The sequence below is a fragment of the Andrena cerasifolii genome, chromosome 5, assembly GCF_050908995.1.
Source record: "Andrena cerasifolii isolate SP2316 chromosome 5, iyAndCera1_principal, whole genome shotgun sequence".
NCBI lineage: Eukaryota > Metazoa > Arthropoda > Insecta > Hymenoptera > Andrenidae > Andrena > Andrena cerasifolii.
Window position 1 is genome coordinate 18,530,966 of NC_135122.1, and position 20,547 is coordinate 18,551,512.

General features: G+C 47.5%; 1 protein-coding gene across 12 annotated transcripts in view; it reads right to left on the bottom strand.

The window, feature by feature from the left end:
* Positions 1–11,039: 11,039 nt before the first annotated feature.
* Positions 11,040–20,547, bottom strand: part of LOC143369226 (ELAV-like protein 2) — a 56,584-nt gene continuing 47,076 nt past the window's right edge. For 11 of the 12 annotated variants that reach the window (XM_076812886.1, XM_076812889.1, XM_076812887.1 and 8 more), the window contains one exon: positions 11,040–19,889. In XM_076812886.1, the coding sequence (XP_076669001.1) occupies positions 19,565–19,889 (325 nt within the window). In that variant the 3' untranslated portion in view covers positions 11,040–19,564. The remainder of the gene's footprint in view (positions 19,890–20,547) is intronic. The other variant, XM_076812893.1, reaches the window with a different exon arrangement.

The window sequence follows — 20,547 nt, forward strand, 5'->3', positions numbered from 1 at the left end:
TGTTTTCACATTTTCCGGTTTCACATCTTTCGTTCGCCCCGAACACGGGGAAAAAGGTCGACGGATTGCCGAGCGATCCACCGAGATTTCTCTTGGATAAAGGAAGGGATCCCCTCCTCTCCACGGCCCCCGCATATATTTAATACTCGTTTTGTTCTTTTTTTTTCCTGCTACCGGCACGCACGCGCGCGCCACGTCCATTGCATGACGCGCGCGCGTCCCGTGACAGTCGTTGCGCATTTTTTCTTTTTATCATCATCATCATCGTCATCATTTTCACTTTCTGTTCCTTAACTACACAAGCGGCCGACGCGACCGTGGCCCCTCGTCGCCGATTCCACAGTCACCGCCATCCCGATTCGTCGATGGAAGAAACGATGCCTTTTAGAGAGCACCTTAAACATACTTATCCCTCTCTCTCTCTCTCTCTCTCTCTCTCTCTCTTTCTCTTATTGGCTTGGCTCGTGGGCGGATATGATTTAACAATTCGCGGATCGTCGACAATCGTCGGCTGTCGGCTCTCGGTCGATCACCGAGGCGAGACGGGCGGCTGTGCGCGCGGCGCTCGGTGCCGTTCGCGTTCCACGCACACACCCGCGAGATGCTTAATTATATTAAATTTTAGAATCCGCTCTCTGAAAGGCGACGTTCAAGCCGAATCTCGACGAATGGATCCATCCCGGAATTCTGGATCTTGATCGACGAGCGCGCCGCGGGCGGGTCCGCGCGCCTTCATCTCACTCTCTCCCCCTCTCACGCTATATTCTAAATCGTTTCTTTTCTTCATAATTTTTTTTTCTTTTTTTTTTGGGAACATATTGTGCCTACTGTTGTTGCCAGTTTATCATTCGGTTCTTATCACGATCGTAATCATCGCCCCACGCACACAACGTCGTCGTCGTCGTCGTCGTCGTCGTCGTCGTCGTCGTTCCTCGCAATGTAATCACCGAAATTTCGTTTACTTTTTATCATCACCGTCTCGCGTCTCTTTTACCCACTCATCCTCTACCCCCCCCCCTTTCTCTCTCTCTCTCTTTCGCGCGCGCGTTCTCACGTTCATTCTCTCTCGCTCTCACTCTCATTCTATCACCCCCCCTCTCTCTCTCTCTCTCTCTCTCTCTCTCTCTCTCTCTCGCTCTCTTTCTTTTTTCGCCTTCGGAATTTTCATAGTTTCTTTTTTTCCCATTTTATGCAACACATAATGCGACTAGGTAGTACAGGTTAATTAATAATTAATATCGTTAGTTATACAATAATAACGTATGACTAGACAATGCAAGATAATAATTATATCGTAAATAGTAATAATCATGGATCGCAATTTATATCAACAATCGTGATGGCGCGCACCTGTTCTCGAGAAATATCTTCTTCGTTCTCCCTCTTGTTCGTCTTTTTTTTCGTTAAATTATCATTTGTTTATGTGTGTGTGTGTGTGTGTGTGCGTCGTGTGCGTGAATGGTCTCCTCCGTAGTGTACGTATTCTGTGTTGCGTGTGGTTACGATTCTACACGGAGTGTGGATTGAAAGTCTCTTCGCCTTAGTTACGCGAGTCCCTCTCCTCGGAGGTGCACGCGCGAGATCAGTAGTTCTGTGTTCCGTGTGAGTATGCGTGGGTTTAGGAGAAGTACATCGGCAAGGTTATTATTCGTGTGCGTTCCCGAGGCATTCTCTACTCGTCGCTTCGCTATCCTCGGCTCGCGTTTCAATTGGAAACGAGTTCGGAGGTTCGACAGGCGACGATTTTAAGAACGCTTCGACGAAAGCAGCAGGAACGAGCATTCATTCCATCGTTGTGTCCTCGGGAAAAGAGTTCCGTTTCAATCGTTCCGTCCCTTTCCAGTCCGAGTTAACCGCGAAATCCAATTCGAATTCGATAGATCGCTGCTATTCAACGTAGCCGCGATTCAACACAGTCAACGAAGAACTGCGCGATTGAAGCTTTCACGAAACATTGATCTACAGAATTATAAGAAACATTCGAATACGAAAACTCGAGGCTGTCAAGGCGGACTTTTATTCGCGCGCGCGTGTTATGAAACCTGTAAACGTGCACGTGTGTGTATGGTCTGTGTATGGATGTAGAGGAAGCTTCTTGCTCTGTACTACACAATTAAATCGGTAATCCCGATTAACCTCTTAAAAAGCAACGCCTGTATACAGGCGTAACAGGGCTTGTCGCCGAATGCTGGAAAGCTCGGCAAAGTTTCGCGTGAGAACTACATGGGTGTCGTAATGTAATATAAATGTAATGCAATATAATGTAATATAATAATATAATATAAATGTAATATAATGTAAATAGAATATAATGTATATATAGATATATCTAACTTCCACATAAATACTTGAATGGTGTCCCCTATCTGTTAGTTGCATAAATAATACGCGTAAGTAATAATAATCATGCGATAAGTACACAGTAAATATGGGATAAATGACGATAATTAAATACAGATACACGTACATAGATAAGACTTATTTCCCGTTTACGCACCTAGACGAGATACCGTAGATGGTAAATCGCGAATGGCAAACGAAACACCGCGAGCAAAACTATATACCCGCGTAAAAACACTCCGACAAAGTAAACGTCGTCGACGTAGATCCCATTCGAGAGCGCTATTCAGTAGAGATTCTACTCTTTAAGAGGTTAAAGTAATCTGCTGGGGCGCGACGTATCCAACAGGATCGATCGGCTGTTGGATCGATTATTTAAAAGTGATTACACGGTACTTCCCTTTGGGAATTAAATCCCGGTGGATTAATCCCGTCGGGGCCATCAGCGATGAGCAGAGGGGTAGCCCTTGCCACAGGTCTCAACGTTAGATAAAGGAAACAACTCCCCCCCCCCCTCCCCTCCCCTCCCCTCCACCGACCTGTCACCCACTGGTCGGCGCGGAAAGAAACCCTTTAACTTCTACTCCGTCTTCCCCTCGATATACCGCGAACTAAAGCACCAGTCGTGGTTACAACGAAAACGCCCCGTAGACGCGAGAACAGTTGTTCCGTCGTCGAAATGAAACTGTCCCGAGAACCGTAGAAAGTGGGAAGAAGCTCACTGTGCCGTCGAATGCGCTGGTCGATGCGTGAACCTTTAGGCCTGTGCACGGCCGACAAGTGGTAGAAGCTCGTGCACGATCAGACGCGGGCCAAACTCCTAGGACCTAGACTAACGAGAGCCGTTCGGTCGTCAGTAGTGTATAATCCGTGGGTGATCAGACACGGACTAAAGTTCGTAGCAAAAAAAAAAAAAAACTGTTGCCCCTTAGAAAACGGCACACTTCTCAGAAGTTCTTCTATTAATCGGGCGGACTCGAGAGCCGTTCTACCGATTGCGACGCAATCACGGCTGGATCAACATCCACTACTAGGATAGTCCTTGCGCACAATTCAGGGATATTTTAACACTTTATTTACCGGTCATGGCAGGGCCGGATGAAGATCTTATACAGGGTGATCACTTAGGCATTTCCGATAATTTCGCTACAAACTGTTTCTAACGAAACATATTATATTATATTTTAAAATCAGAAAAATTTTGTGTGGCGCCTCCCTTTCTCCTGTTGACCCAAGCACGTGCCAAAAGCCGATGAATAGGCTACCGGTAAAAGCCTATTAATAAGCTTCCGGTAGATAAAGCATTAATCAAGGTTTTTCAATTCTTCCGGATTAAGGATATCGATCGATTCAAGAACGACGCTCGAGTGAATTCAGTCTTACTTTGTCTACCCCACTGCCCCCCTCCTCCTCGTTTAATAATAAATAATCGCTATAGTTTTGAATCGTACGTCTTTGTCTGTCAATCACGATCCTCGCCTGGTTCACCGTCGTTGTGCGAGCCGTGCGAATTTCGAAATTCTCTCTCGGGCGACATTATGGCTACACATACACATACATACGCGCGCCGTTATTACTATCACTTATGATTTGTGCAGTCCTCCGAACCTCCGATGACACATTAAAATGCACGCGGAGTAGCGCCCCCGGCGGGAAACGCCCGCGAGATATTTACTGGAAGCATTGAAAACTTGGGCGAGAATGTTAACGATTCAACCCTCGCACCGTTTCGATCTCTTTTAGCGAAGCGTATCGGTTTACATCCGAGCAATGGATTTCAAGGGGCACCCCCCAAAGAAGGGGCTTTGCAAAAAGAAAAGAGAATTTTATTCTTTAAACCAGTGTTTCTCAACCTTTTTTGAGTCGCCATCCCCGTTTATAATATTCAAATAACTTGCAACGCCCTCCCAAATAAAGTAAGGTAAATTTAATAAGGCAAAAGATACATTAAATCCTAACTTAAGAATATTATTAAAAAAAACACACACACACACAAAACTGCGGCGACAACCCACCGGTTGGAAATCACTGCTTTAAATCAATTTTTTTAATCTCCTACTGAATTTTATTGAACTTGCATTAAAAATATCTTTATTTCTCAAGATTAAATCCTGAGCGTGCCGTGGTGCGACGTGGTAATCCTCCAGCAGGGGCTCCTTTGGATTGTGTATCTGGATTTTCTTATTTAAAAAAAGCGCAAAGCGACCCAGGTGCGAGAGTGAAATCCGAATTTAAATCATCGCTCGTCACGAGATTCTCGCCGAAGTGATTCAGTCCCACGTACATACCCGTAACGCAACGGAGAAAGAAAAGGAAGCGCCCCCCTCCACCGTTCGACTCCGTTCGATCGTGCGATGAAACGAAAACAGAAAGTAGTACTTCGCGTTTCGTTCGCTTTATCCCACCGCCCGTCTAATATCTCGATTATTACCCCGTCCATCATCTTTCCCGTCTCGACGAACGCGCGCGCGTCCGTCGCCTATCGTAATCGTTACACCTTATTAGAATAGCGCGTGAGTCTCGCCTCTTTCTCTTCGTTCGATCTCTCGCGCTTCGAATAGCGCGCTTATTATCAGTTACAGTTAAATATCGCTATTAATACCGTATTAAAACCCGTCACAAAATACATTACTCTATTATAATCCACGTTTTATTCTCTTGTTTGTTTTCCTTACCGCGTCTATGACACCCCCTCTTCCCGCCTCTCTGCCTCGATTCTCCTTAATTCCGTTAGTAACACGCTTCTCTATCAGACTTTTATCTCGGTTCGTTATAACCAGACCCCCCCTTATACACGCGCGCTCTCAATGGAAGATTCCAGCGAACCCTCCGTTAGAAACGCGAATCTAGTTCGACCCTCCCTGATCGTTATCCTAATTCGCTCGCTCGATTGAAAATCGAACGCAGAGAACCTGTTCACCCGAAGCGACTACGTTTCTTTTATCGTTCGATCTCTTTCGTTCCCCGATCTCGTCGCTCGCTCTCGCTCTCGCTCCCGCTCGGGGTTGAACGATTCTGGCTGGACGATGTCGCGCGTGCTCCGCGAGACAATTTATTCTTACAGAAACTATTTATCGCTCGCAGATTTCGCGAAAGCACTCGGCGGAGTGCCTTCGGTTTTTGAGATTAATTCCTTCGCCTTTATAATTTGCCCCGCGCGCACGCGATCGTCGGATCTCTCCCGTTCGAATATCATCGTTTATCCATAAGAACACCGGAACTCGGAATCCTCGTTAACGCGAGCGCCGTTTATCCCGATGATTAACTCTCTTAAACCCTTCGACCTCCTTCCTTTTGCTCGCCGGCGCTAAAACGCACCAATAGTGAATTCGTTTCCGTTCGAAGTCTAATTAAATAAGAAACACTGACGCTGCACAACCACCGAGGCAACGCATGATCTCTAAATAAGAATCAACTCTCTCAACTCAACCCTGTAAAGGTACTTCTACTGTATCAAGTAACGGTCCAATCAAATCAATCTTAATTATTCATTTCACGCAAGACGAACTAAAATGACGAAATCGTTTGGGTATAAATTTCGAGGATATAAAATCGAGGATCCTGAACATCATATTCGCTGCCTCGATGGTTACAGCGAACACGCCAGCGCCCATCAAAATTGGTTCCAATAGCTTCCGTGCTCGCTCGACGATCTACCAATGTACAATCGCGTATATCACATTACGTTAATTTACATGACGATATCGGACCGTTCCACGCGAGTCGAACGATCTTCGGGTCGACATCCCGCGCGTCCACAGATTATTTTCCAGGGAGGGCCATTTTCAGACACCCATTTCATTAGAAACGAATTTAATTCAAATTTTACAAATATTCCCTTTTTTGGTATAAACTTAATAAAGATTAGTTTTTAAAAATTTGCAATTTTTTCTCAAACCCTCTTGCCCCCCTGCGAACGCCCATGAATTCTGGGATCCCCCTGCACAGACGTAAATGAATCGAGAAGGCGCGAACGGAAGTGTGTCGCTTAGCAGGTGAGAAAGAAGTCACGTAAAGCCGTGTGAGATTCAAGAGCAACACATATATTTCCTTAAGTTACAAAAGTCATCCTCGTAGCATCTTCGTTCGCGCGAACCGACAATTCAAAAAAGACTCTCGCGCGTTCTCGTTCTCATTCATTACCCTTGGCTCACTTTTTTTTTCGATTTTGTTCTTTTATTATTAGCATCATTAGTATCTCTTTTATTTCTCTTCGTTTAATTAGTGCCCTCCGTTCACTTACGTCTACGGTTGTTTCCCATTAAAGCTGTAAAACGTTTCTAAAGACAACAGTCGTAACAGTAGGACAGATTTCGCGGATTGATTCGTGTTCCCTTATAAATCAACGAGCGCTTTCGCCCTCTCCCCTCCCGGCCATCCGATTCGTCCTCGCGCCTCTGCGGTCGGAAGGAAAAGGACACTCTCCTTTTTCATACAACCTTCTACTTTCACCCTCTTTTCTTCATCCCCGTTCTCAATATTCTTTGGTTCGCGTCTATCTTTATCTCTCTATTTTTTTCTCCGTTCCCGTTTTCCTTATTCGTCGTCGTCGTCGTCGTCGTCGTCGTCGTCGTCGCCGCCGCTCGACGGATGCTCTCCGCACGCTCGGAGAATCGTTTCAGAGAGCAACGAATGTATTGCACTGCGTTTATCCTGGGTGATAATAATTTTATGAACACTTATACATACAACGTTATAATATCGTAATGGTAAAATCGCTGGTATTATAATTAGTAGTACGGAATGAACGCGGCAGCGGCCACCGCGGAGGTCCCACCTCCGAGGGAGGATCGTCCGCCGTGGTGGTTGCCGATCACCCTCGGAATCGCTTCTCGAAACTCGACGCCATTAAAGGAAATTGCACTTTGAGATCAGCTTAAAAAACAAGTCGAGTCCGCGAGGATCTCTGTCAAGGATCCGCGAAACGGAAGTGGAGTCGTTGACCAGGGGCGGATTTGTGTAGCTATAGGCTAAGTAGGCTGCAATTTTTTCGGAGCAATAATCTTAAGGGGCGGAAAATTTGGGGAGCGATAATTTTGAGCGAAAACTTTAATAAACAATTTACTTCTTTTTCATACATCAAATTAGAAATAACTCACGTGAGTTGCCATATTGTTGTCTCGACTCTTTTAAATTAAATATTTCATGACATTTCGCGGACAGGATGGCAGGCACCGGTTAGCCTAAGGGCGCCAAATCCACGCCCCGTCGTTGACGGGGTGAAAATCCAATGTTTGCCCGCGGTCAACTCTACGAGAATGGCGTCGCGTTTCCAGGGAGGAATCCCTTGAGCGCGCTGCTCGCTCGGACAACGTTTTCCCTCGAACGAAAAGAAAATGCTTCCGCCCAGCTATTAATACTGTCGATGAATAAACTTTCATTCGATTCCCCCGATAGAAGTCCCTCGTCCTTTCAATTGAAAAAGGATAGATGTGTTTTTTGGCGATGGGACACGGGAACGCGTCCATTCGAGATGGATGATCGGAAACGCGTGTGACATATACACATTAGACACACGTCCCTATTTCACGTGTATTCGTATCTGAACTTCAATCCGTGTAATTTTTAATACACGGATACCCACCCGTGTATTTCTGTCACGATTAATTTTGCGATTGCTTATTAGGTATAGTATCTCTTTTGTCTGTTTAGCATTGCACGAATGATCTCACAGATCTAAATATGAGACGCTGCAGTCTGTACGCATCACGCTAAAATTTTATTTTATTAAAATAATTTAATTTTTTACTTTATTACCCGAAAATGTCGATACTTTAGTTTTCTTGTACCAAAGTAGAAAATTAATAGACTAAATTTTGTTATGAAATTTTATTATGCGTTGATTCTTGTTACCTGTAACCTGAAGATTAGTTTGTTTTCGCAAAAGCGGGCCAATATGTTTGGATACTCAGATATTCACACGTCGAAAATTACAGAAATTGAATAATTAGTTAATAATTAATATACGCGTAGGTATAGTTGTGCAGAGAAATAACATGGTGGCCAAATACCGCGTCGTACAGTCGACTAATTAGAAATATGTACATACTTTGTTGTCACGTCACTCAGGACCGCGCGCATCTTTCAGTGCGATGCGATGGAGGTATGTAAGTATTTGCGTGCGTGCAGACTGCAATGTCTCATATTTAGATCTGTGAGACCATTCGTACAATAATGCTAAACAGACAAACAGAGATAGGGTAAACCAACCAGTGAATGACCGAATTTTTGAATCTATGGACTTTTCAGATTAATACTTGAATATATTTATGTATAACAACGAAACAACTGTTGAAATTGCATTTAAATTTATTTTTCTTGAAATTTCTATAAAAATAATTAAGTATTTTTATCGTAATTTAAAAAAAAAAAATTATAAAATGCAAAACGTGTAGAAGCCCAGTAAATGACCGCATACTTTTAATAAGAATTGTACTTATTAATGTTTGCTTAATTAAAAGTGCAACTACACTCCATTTATAAACATATAATAATGTTTAAATTTATAATTGACATTTCTTTGCCTAATGGTCATTCACTGGTATGCGGTGAATTACTGGATGGTTTACCCTATACCAACTAAGCAATCGCAAAATTAATCGTGATGAACCAATTTAAATACACGTGCACACGTATAATAGAAATACTACACGGGTATCCGTGTACCTACACGTGTATTAAGAATACGGACTTTTAATTCCTTAATACACGTGTACACGTGTATTTAAATACACGTGAAAAGCCACGACTTTGTTTTTGTACCTCGAGGGCCTGAGCGCCGTGGAATGTGCACGAGTACCGACTATCATCTCGTCTACGCGATATATCCTCTCCAAAGAAACAGTCTAATTCAAGAATTCGCGGAGCGGAGGTCACGTGTGGAGGAGGAAATGAAGAAACAGCCTCGAGGTGTTGAGATCGAAATGGAATGCTCGTAGATGAGACCGGAAAGTCTTGTTGCGCGCGTGAGTCCCCGCGCTCGGATGGAATGTGTGTGTTTGACGTGAAGAAGTCATTGAGATCCAGCAAGCACCTCCACTAGAAACCGTTCAGTCTCGCGGCTGCCTCGCTCGCCAGCCACCTTGATCGATGTCGACCGAGATCACGCGAACCTCCAGAGACCTACGAAGGAATGACGATCCAACTGGATCTTGGCGTCCAATGCGGAGCTTTCGATAAATCAGAAGGTAACTCCCAAGATCCGAAAGGAGATATCGCGCTTTGGCGGCCGAGGCGGGCCCTCGAATCGTTCTCGAAGGAGAAAGCCTGAGAGCAACGGTGCGTCGAGCTGCTCGAGAAGAGGAAACGGAAGAACGCGATTCTAGCTAGTTCTTCTACTTCGGGAATGTGTTGAAGAGAGGAAACACCTTCGCGCCGCGACGGTAGATGGGTCGCCTAGGTCTTCGTTTTTCACAACGCGTTCATCCCCCCCCCCCCCCTGCTATTCGGGGGTGAAGTATCTCTGGCGAAAGGCGACCGAGGAAACGGTTTCCGCGTCGACCTCCAAGTAAATCCGCGCAAGCACGAGAAGGAAACGAAAACGGCAGAAGCCCCCGCGAAGCACCGTGAAATTCACCCCCACCCCATATATGCCTAGTGGCGACGAGGATCTTCGAGACACCCGTTATATATAACGATATATCGGCTGGCCCCCCGATCGGTACCAACACGTATGAATACCCGCGCGTTTGGTTCTCATCCTCCTTTTTCTTTACGTGACTTTCCTCTATCTCTCTTTTCCGCCCTCGCTTTACCAACCCTCCTCCTTTAGAGTCGAATAATTACATGTGCTTGTATAACCATCTTTGATGCTTGTGAGTAACATGTGTGTTTCTCGTGTTGCGTACTCAATCACTCGTGTCTCCCCCCCCCCCCTTTCACTCCGATTACATTCAACAAATTGTACACGCACTCTGCCTTTCCTAAGCCTCTCGCACCACGCACGCATCTGTATTCTGTTTCGTTTTCTCGATAAATTTCTATCTTGTTCTGTGCTGTCTGTTTGTTGTGTTTTCTTTGTTGCTGTTGTCTCTTTAGTATCACTATAGAGTTATCGTAATTAAATATTTATACACCCATTGACAAACTAGCTACCACGTTTTTTTGTCGTTTAAATACAGTTCCATAGATATCAATTAATTTAATTAATTAATAGTTATTATAATAAGTTACGATAATTAATAATTAGAATAATCAAAACATGTACCGAAGATTATAGATTATCTCTCTTCCCCCCTCTTCCTCCCCGCTGTATATCGAGTCCCGCTCCCCCGCCCCTTCCCTCTTTGTAATTCTTTCTTCCTCCCCCTCCCCTGTCCTCTCTGCGCTACCCCACCCAACGCGCTTCACGTCTCCCCGGCGTTTCTTCTTTTTTTTTTGGGTAACTTTTTTTTCGTCTTTTGTTAAAGAGTAGTTATCGGTTTCATTTTCATTTGTTGATCGTTGTACTACTCCCCCTGCGGAGTAATTTCTCAAGTACTTTTTTTTTAGTTATCTTCTACCCCTTTTCCCTTTCTCGCGATCTCCCTTTCTCTCGTTTTCTTGCATTCTCTCATACTATCAGTCTCTCTCTCTCGTTTTCCTATAGATTCTTTCTTCCTCTCTCTCTCTCTCTCTCTCTCTCTCTCTCTCAACTCTCTCTTTCTCGTTCTCCCATCCCCTTTCTCGCCCGTTACTTAGTTAGCTTAGTATATAAATACTTTTCATCTTCTTAGTTAGGCCTACGGTGAGCTAGAGCTGCTTTCCCATGCCCCATCCGCTTCCCATTCCCGCCGACTTACGCTCCAGCGCATCGATCAGTCGTGCCCGAGATCGCGTAAAAATAATTTCATTCACCCGCGGTGTCGTTCCTCCCCTCTCCTCGCCGAAATTCGCGCGTTCCCGCTCCCCCGTTCTCTTCCATTCCTACTTGCTCGCCCCTGCGATCACGGGGATCGCTTCGATCCCAGCTTGAGAATACTCGGCGGGATGAAAGGTAAGAGAAGGAAACCAAGACGCGACTAAATCGAGACGAGCAACGTTTCACACTTCTTGTCCTTCCTCACTCCGCTCGAATATCGCGCCGATCGAACAGCGAACAAATAATAGAAACTAACACACAGTGATCTCCAAGGGCAGTGCATGCATTAAACGCTCGCGAGGAAGTCGCGATATGCTGATAAGACGCTGGAAGCCCACGCAACTCGACTCGCCTCGCCGGAGGAAAAGGTCCGTTTAAGAGTCATGGCGAGCCAGTCGTCGAGCTTCCGCTAGAAATGAAAGGAAAACTCGAGCTCCTCCAAGTCAATCCAAGAGGAACACCTGATCGCAGGAGGACTGCGGAGCGCGTGATTCCCGTGGCTCGATTGGCCATCCTGACCTGCGATGCGAGAGGGTTCTTTGCGCGGATCGTTCGCCCCTAAAACGCTCGCTCCCCAAGACGACGGTTTCGTCGGGGGTCTACATATAATATTTTCCCTGGGAAGTTCGGGAGAGTATCGATCGCAAGCCGCGATCGACCGGAGCTAATTTTACATTGCCTAAAATGCTCAGTCTCTGCGGTGTGTGTGTGCGTGTGTGTGTGTGTGTGTCGCTTCGGTACAAATTGGAAGAGGATTTTTTTTACCCTTTTGGTTTCTCATTTTACTTCGCTTTCTTATAGTCCGCCCTACCCCAATTACGCCCCCCTCCCTTTCGTAAGGGGAGGCACAGACACGGGAGTACGGTTTAACATCGTTCCCCATGGTTTCGCCGAACCGGCCAGGATCACGTGAATGACGGGACTGGACGTGGATCTCGCTGATCTATCAAATTCACGCGACCGCGCGAACAAGTGAAGTTGACCTTCACCTCCCGACTTATCAGGATTTCTCCGCGTGGGCACAAGTTTTACTCGCGATCGTCGCCCTTCGATGATTTATTTTGGATGAAGATTGATGATAATGGGATAGAAATGAGACGTGAGTCGATGAATAAAGGCGACGCGATGGTGATTGACGAATGAATGATCGCCAGGATAATTATAATTGAAAGGATATTGTTGGTCACGCAAGATGACTTCTAGTTTTATTCCCACGCTAGTTTCAAGAGGGCGTGGAAATAGATTGGACTAATTTCTTCTCAATTATAATCACCGTCCTCCGGTAATGAATGCGACCAATGATGCGATAGGAAGGAATACCGCACGAGTGAATCTTATAACGATAACCCTGCCCCACCGCCGAGTGAAGGACCAGCGATTGTGCGTTGCTCCAGCTCACAGCGACGTCTCCCGTTCGCCGGTGAAGGGTTGAAAAGCGCCCAGGTCGACCGAGTACAACCTTAGTAGAAAGTATTTTGTGCGGTGCTGTTCAACGAGGGGGCTCTCTCTCCGTGTCGCCGGGCCCTTCAAACCCTCTTAGAGGGGAGCATATCTCCGTAAATCGAGCCGTCCTTCGTCATTCACATGCTCCAAGAGCAGCGGCGTTTAATTTCTAATCCCTAATTAACGTCGACGGGCGATCAACGCAAGAGCCTCGATCCTCCGCAACACACCTGTGGGATCCGCGCCCTTTCCTCCCTCCCTTCTCTCCTCCTCGAGTTAATTGCAGCGCATCCCTCGATGATGTCGCCGCGTTCCCTTTTTTTCCTCCGTGGATATAATCGACGGAGGAAGAAATTGCCGCGAGTTCCGATCGCGGCGAAACGGGCACCCATCTAGATTCTGGACCTGAGGATGCGCGCTTTGCCATGGATACGACTCGACCGAGAGTTCCACTTCGTGTCAAAGTGTCTCAGGCATCGAGAATGCTCCGCGCTATTTACACGACGCGCTCCCCGGCGCACTATTGGCAGGTGTCGCTCACGATACACACGTAATACTCTACGGGACGGAAGGAAGAATACGAACCCTGCTCTCGTGGATGAATCTCAAGATCTTTGTCGGCGTACGTGAAACGGAAACGCGTGGAAACGAGTCTCCACAGAAATTCTAATGAAAGGTGCGCGCGATAAAGCTTCACGAACAGGAAGGCCCACCCCTTCGATTTATACTCTCACGAGGATTCACAATTCGGTGGGGCTGGATCACGTGCTTCGAGGACCTGTGTAAAATAGGTGCAAGCATAAAGATCAAAAGGACGAGCGATGTTACGCTCGGGATCCTCGGTTCAGAGGAGAGCGTAATCGTATCTCGACAGGATCCCGGTTCGAGAAGCAAAGTCCGTTCCTCACCGTGCGCATACACGTACCTACACAACTATAAATTCGTCGTCCTACACCGACCACCCGCCGGCGGCCCATCAGCTTCCACCCCCTCGATCTTCCTCCTTCACCCCGTCCGCAGCCCGTTTCCCTCCGTACCCCTTGACTCCGCAGCACGCGGAGAGCCGCGAGGGAGAATAATCTCAGACTACAGCGCACCACTTTGTTCGACTCCCTCGAGACGGCGCATCCTCGCCGTAACGGAGCACGTCTCACGAGTGCATCGGACGAGAGAAAATCGACGAGGGTCGATCTCGAATCGCGACGCGAGCGAAAACATCGGCAATCGAGCGTCGAAGAAGAGTTTCGAAAGGAGGCATTCGAAGAGGACGAAGTCGACGATAGGCTCGAAGGGAACCTCGACTAGAGCGCGTTGCCAACGTTTCTCCTCGTGGCATTGCGATTCTAAAAGTACAGTCTTGATCTTCGACACGGAACAACGCGCGAGGAGCGTCCGACCTCCCTGCTCCTCGGCAGCTCGTTCGCCATAGACAAGATCTTCCTTGAGATCAATTGGATCACGCCACTTCTCACCTAACGGGCGGAGCGTTTAAACAGCTACGCGCGTAGACAAGCATTTCGCGCGCTTTCCCATCGTCCAAGAGCAATAAGAGGAGCGGTACGCATCACTATTTAATTCTTACGTGTAACGATATCGGTAATGGGACTAATGATTAAATGTAAATTCGTGAATGAATGGTAACATAGCTCGTTCGTCGCAGAAAATTAGCTAAGAACCGCGAACGCATGGACAACTTGTTCCTAGGGGGCGAGTCTTAGCCGACGATTCTTCTCGCGCGACTGGTGGTCATGTGATCCAAGTAATCAGTCTAGAAAAGAAAGGTACCGCAGGCTTGAAAACCGAGGAGAATTAATCGCGTCGGGTCTCAGCTCCTGCGTTCCGTTCCCCAGTCATAGCTGACACCGTCGAAGAAGCCGCAAGCCGCGCGAGAAGCTCTGGTCTATTGAGGCGCACGTTGGAGAAGGGCCACGGGTGCCATTGTTCTGTGCGAGTGTGTACAGTGTCTCCTCAGTGTGTGTGCACGCACGCATGTGCATCCCTTTCTCCAAAATCGCCTACAATAAACGCTGGTTATTCATCGTCATCGTGGTAGTGATACAACTAACATAATAGATACCAATACACATAACGATGTACATCTAACGTAATAATCGTACGGTAATACAGTTCGTATAGTTAAGTAGATTAGCGTGTTCCCCCCATCACTCACTCTTACTCTCTTTCTCTCTCTCTCTGACTCTTACTCTCTCTCTCTCTCTCACTCTTACCCTCTCTCTCTCTCTCTCTCTCTCTCTCTCTCTCTCTCTCTCTGTCTCTCTCTCGCCTCCACTCCCGTCGCTAAGCTTCCTCATTGACTCTCCTTCGTTCGCTTCCGTCGTCCCGGACGAGACTTCCGCTCGGAAAAGAACGGGACAGGGCGCGCACAAGCCACGAGCCTCGACGTCCTGAAAAACGAGGGTTCTTCCTCCTTGTGCGTCTCCTCAAAACCTTCCACGATCCCCTAGATCTCTACGGATCAATGTTACTATACTGTGCGCGAAATTGAGCAGCTTTCGGGCGGGAGAGGCCGTCTCGACTCGAGAGGGGAGGAAAGGGAGCCTCCAGGATGCTAATTGTCTTTGTGCTGAGTTTCAGGTGGACATTGAACGTTACCGATCTCTCCATCAACAGGGCGCTGGAGAACCGTTGGATAGACAAAAGCCGCCGATCCAAGCGCTCTGACCGCGTCCATCGGGGAAAATATATGTGGACCACTTATCCCCCATTCTATGGAATGTTTCGTTAAAATTGTTTAGAATTTTAGTCGTCGAAGTAGTAGAACCTCGATGTGGGCTTAAGGCTCCGAGACCTCGTCCCCTTTCGAGTCCTCGAGGTGACTCGTCCCCACCCTTCGACGCGCTCTACGATTCACAGAGGGACTACGTCACGCTCGCCCTTTGCTACGTTCTATCGCATCTGAGCTTGGCGCCATTTCTCGGGCAAATCAGAGGTCCAGTGAATCGCTGGAAGCTGTTTATGGCATGTCTAAGCAATGGAGGATGTCTGGGAGAAGAGTTCGGGAGTGGATGATGTTCAGATGCGCCCTGGCGGTCGGAGAGATAGGCTTGTATGGATGGTTAGGTGGGTGGTGGTGGTTGGATGGCAACTGAAACAAGTAATCGAAATAAAACGAACGACTTACTTGAACCAAACACAAATCAGTTTAATCCTTAAATAAAACATAATTTCTGTTATGTTATATAATAATTAAATAAATAAATAAATAATCGTAGTAGTAGTAGTAGTAGTAGTAGTAGTAGTAGTAGTAGTAGTAGTAGTAGTAGTAGTAGTAGTAGTAGTAGTAGTAGTAGTAGTAGTAGTAGTAGTAGTAGTAGTAGTAGTAGTAGTAGTAGTAGTAGTAGTAGTAGTAATAGTAGTAGTAATAGCAGTGAAGATGGTAGTAGTAATAGTTAAAGTGAGTAGTCGTAGCGGGTGTGAAGAAAGTAGCTAGAGTAGATGTTTTTAAAGGGTAAAAAAAAACTTAAGGGGGTGAGTAGAGACGTTTGTTTTGCAGCAGTGTGGTACGAGAGTAAGTAGCAGTAAGGTGTTAAGTTAAGGTTACACGTGGCTACTAGACGAGAGACACAAAAAATATGTACGATCGTAATAGCAATGGTAATAATAATAATAGTAATAATGATGGTAATAATAATAATGGCGATGGCGATGGTAGTAATAATAATAACCAGAATAATAATAATAATAATAATAATAATGTGTAATTAATATACGTGAATAATAGTTATGAGAAGGAGAAGACTAATCCTTTATAATAGTAAAGTAATGTAATAATAACGGTCACGCGGGGTAAGAAATGTCCGACAGCCCTAAAGCATCTTGCCGGCAAACCTGCCCCCGTGGATATTTCTTACACGCGACTCGCCCCTCGGTTCCGCGACACAATCCGGCCGCGCGACCCCTGCCCGATTCCCCGAAAAAGGAAGTCGAATCCGTCCTCAGGGGTCCGGCCGTGCGGCGAATCGGCCGAGGGGCTTGTGTAGTAATTTGCACTATAATCATCGAGATCCTCTTTGCTCCCCCGCACCCCTCCCGCGGGAAGTCGGTGCGTCGACGATATGGGGCGACCCGTTATCCTGCCCCGAGGGGGGTGGTTCGAATAAATAAAATAAAATCTTATAGCGGAAAAAGCATCTGTTGCTCGAGGTTGAAAATTACGTTTTTGGGAGGGCGGGACGCGGGTCTGCGCGCCACTCTCGCAGGGTGTCGTTCCCTCTTTTGCTCCAGACCCGCCGCTCCGTCCCTCCCGGACTAGACACAAAAAAGGTACACATAAATAGGACGACATACACGCTACATTCTCTCTCTCTCTCTCTCTCTTTCTCTCTCTCCCTCCCTCTCTCTCCCTCGCGCGCGCGCGCGCGTTACACTACCGTATCTAAGTGGCTTAAGAAAAATGTTGTCGCTTTTACTCACGGTTAAGTACTTACAAGCCGCGTTCGCTCGCGATCCCAAGCCACTATCCCCGGTCCTGGCTCCGCGATGGCGTCGCGCTCTGGATCTTCGCGAGTCCCTTCTCTTCCTATCGAGGAATGGCAACGGACACTGTGCGCTCGCTAAGGGCAGCGCGAGCGAACCGATTCGCTTGTATACCTCACGCATCGTAGCGCCTAAACCGCGCCCTCTCTTACATCGATCTCGTCTGATTCCCTTACCGGTTTAAAAAGTCTGCCCCGACAGAGCGTAGCTCTCTAGTTCTTTGTTCCGTTGGCGGCCTTCGGCGAGCCTCTTTGCACGTAGACTAGACACGCGTTCCGCGGCGATCGAAAGTCATCTGCTCGTTTCGATCGTCGCCTCAGCTCTATCACATTGCCGTGCACCGTCCGTGTCTGGGGTATAGGTCGTTTCGCACGCGTCACGCTCGGAAACCGACCCGAAAAGATTCTTTTGTACGTCGAACATTCGACGAGAAGAGCGAAAGGACAGTTGTCTATATAAAAGTTTCAAGTACTACAGCAGCCTTTCTGTTTACGATTCGCAGTGGTCTCTGCCGGTGATCGTCCATTTTTTTTTTGTTGTAAAAATAGCACGGCCGAGGGAGTTCGTGTAAAGGTGGACGGTGCACGCTCGAGGGTCTTCTCTCGAGAAGCTGCGGACGCCCGCTCGAGAGAGCACTTTGTACTAGCTAAACTATCAGTCGAGTGAAAGAGAGAAACGAAAAATGAAGGAAGAGTTGAAAAAGATAGAAGGAGCTGTCAAACGATCTTTCCGAATCTCCCGCGCTCTTTGGAGAACCGACTGACTGACAAGTACAAGAGCCTGACTAGTAAAATGGTAGCAGAGTTACATTCGCGAGCGACGTAATCCCTCGGGTCGAGTGTTGCCTCGATCTCGTATGCACGTGAGCCCTAAAGTATCTTTCTCTCCCTTAAATTGCGTACGGTATATATATATATATATATATATATATATATATATATATCCGTCTTTCGGTGCTTAATCCCTTAATTCGACTATCTTAGAATTAGAAGTTTGAGACTTAAGTACGTAAGATTCGATAGCCTGAACTACCGTCGTTCTCCTCTGTCGTTCCTTTGGCATCAAAGTGGCGCGTGAGAGCCCTGACCAGCTATCTTCCACATGCCCCTCTCGCCGATCGATCGATCATCGATCCTCCCCGTCTCTCCTTTTCCTTCAACCTTACACTAAACGCGGCAAAATTCTCAGAACCTGCGTCGCCACTATCCAACCCTTATTTTGGGATATATTCGCCGCGATCGGAGGAAACGCGCGATGTCTTCGTCGCAGATACTGGCTTCAATCTCAACCGCTACCAGAAACGGCGAACGCGAGACCAGCCCTGAGCCAGCGTTAAACGCAAACTCAGGGGGGCTCGCGTGTTCTCGCTACTTCACCCGAGCATGTATCGATCATGGAGGGAACGGCTGCGCGCGTCACGCGGCTCGTGCATCCGCCTACATATACATCAGCGATATGTATATACAAGACTAGCCATCGGCGGTCACGCGAGTCGCGTTTTGCTTAGCGCGCCGCTTTCCCTCCGTTTCTGCGCCCTCGCACGCGCTCCCGCTGAAAAGGACCATTTTGTCCGTCCAGGTAATGCAGCGAGACGGGGGAACAGGAACGGGCGAACGGGGAGAAAGAGAGAGGCGGAAGTGGCAGCAGCAAACAGGAGGGAGAAGAAATGAAAGGAAAAGCGAGCTCCACCCTCGCGTCCTTTCCTCCCTAAACGATCTCATTGCGCTCGCGGTATACAATTAGGATAAATCGTACGATTCAAACAGACCCGCGACCTACCTCCGCCTCGTCGCGTCCTCTTCGATCCTCCTCGTGAAACCTCGTCCAGCCTCACGTGCACGCATGCACACACGCACACACAGGCACACGTAGGTGTTCATATACGTACTCACGCGTGTCGGCTCTCTCTCTCTCTCTCTCTCTCTCTCTTACTCTCTACTCCATCCACACACGCACGCGTGTACGTCTGCACCCGAGCCTCTTCTCCCTCTGCTTCTCTCTGTATTTGTTATATCGGCCGAATGTTCTCCAGCAAGAGGCGCCTCAGCCAGCCTCCCTCCGCTAGTCGGAGTCCAGTTCGTTCTCGTTCTCGTTCTCGCATTCGTCCCAGCGAAAGCCCTTGGAGGAGGAGGAGGCAGCGGCAGCCCTGGTTACCATCCCGTAGTTACTAGAAAGCAGCGTCCTCGACTGCTGGTGATTGGCATCGTCGTGGTAACGATTGTTCAGGCCGCTAGCCGCGGATTCGGCGGGGAGATGGTGTTGCTGGTCGATCTTCTTCGTCGTGGAAGCATACGCGGCCGCGGCCAGCGCCTTGACGATCGCGGGGGCTACCACTGTTGTGGTTGCGACCGCGACCTCGCTGGTGGCCACAGGCTCTGCTGCTGCTGGTGTGTGTTCCTGTTGTTCTTCTGGCTGCTGCTGTTGTTGCTCTTGTGGTTGCTTGTCCTACGCCGCCTTGTTCTTGTTCGTCTTAAAGCTGACTTGAAGCACACGGTTACCGAGCGTGTAGCCGTTGAGACTCTGGATGGCGACCACCGCCTCATCGTAGTTGGTCATCGTCACGAAACCGAATCCCTTGCACTTGTTCGTCTGCAGGTCCCGGATCACTTTGACTGATTGGACGGCGCCGAATGGACCGAACAACTGCCACAGCACGTTCTCCTCGGTCTCCGGGGCGAGGTTGTAGACGAAGATGCACCAGCCGGAACCGTTCATCGCGTTCCCCGGTAGCATCGAGTTGGCCAGGAGATCGCCTGCCAGCGGGCTGTACCTGCAACAGTCCCGTCACACCCGTGATAACGCTCGACCGTCAACGATTCACCACCTTTGGCGAAGGTGAAAGAGGCTGGTCGCGTGGATCGTTTTGGCATCACGTACGAGGGTCAAGGGGGTCCGGCCTCGGCGGGCATAGCGTTGTCGTGCTTCTACGCTGGGTGGAACAAGTCTAGTGAGGTGATTGGGAAACAGCGCGGAAACTAGGTTCTCTTGTACCCTCATTGCTTTTCGAAAGTCACTACATTTCTTCTGCCCACGGAGCAGGGTTGAAGAAACAGGTAACAACGGAAGATCCCTAAGCTGGAAATCCAAAAAATTATGAAACTTTGGGGATATGCAGAGGTCCTAAAGTATTGGAGATATAATTTTATTTCTTACATGGAATTGCATGGTTCGAGAGGGCCAATTTATTAGGACAGACGATTTTTTTCTTCGATTATTATTTTAAAAGATACGATGGTCAAGTTCGGTTTTTTAAATGCAACTATTTTTTTTAAGATATCAGTTGATAGTGCGTTCCAAGACAAATTCAATAAGCTTTAATGTATTTTACTTTATTTCCACTGGTTTTTTAGATATTACGCTTGCAAAATTACTGAGTTTCACTGGAAGAAAACCCGCTGGAATAGCAAGCACCGGGGGAAGTCTTGCTG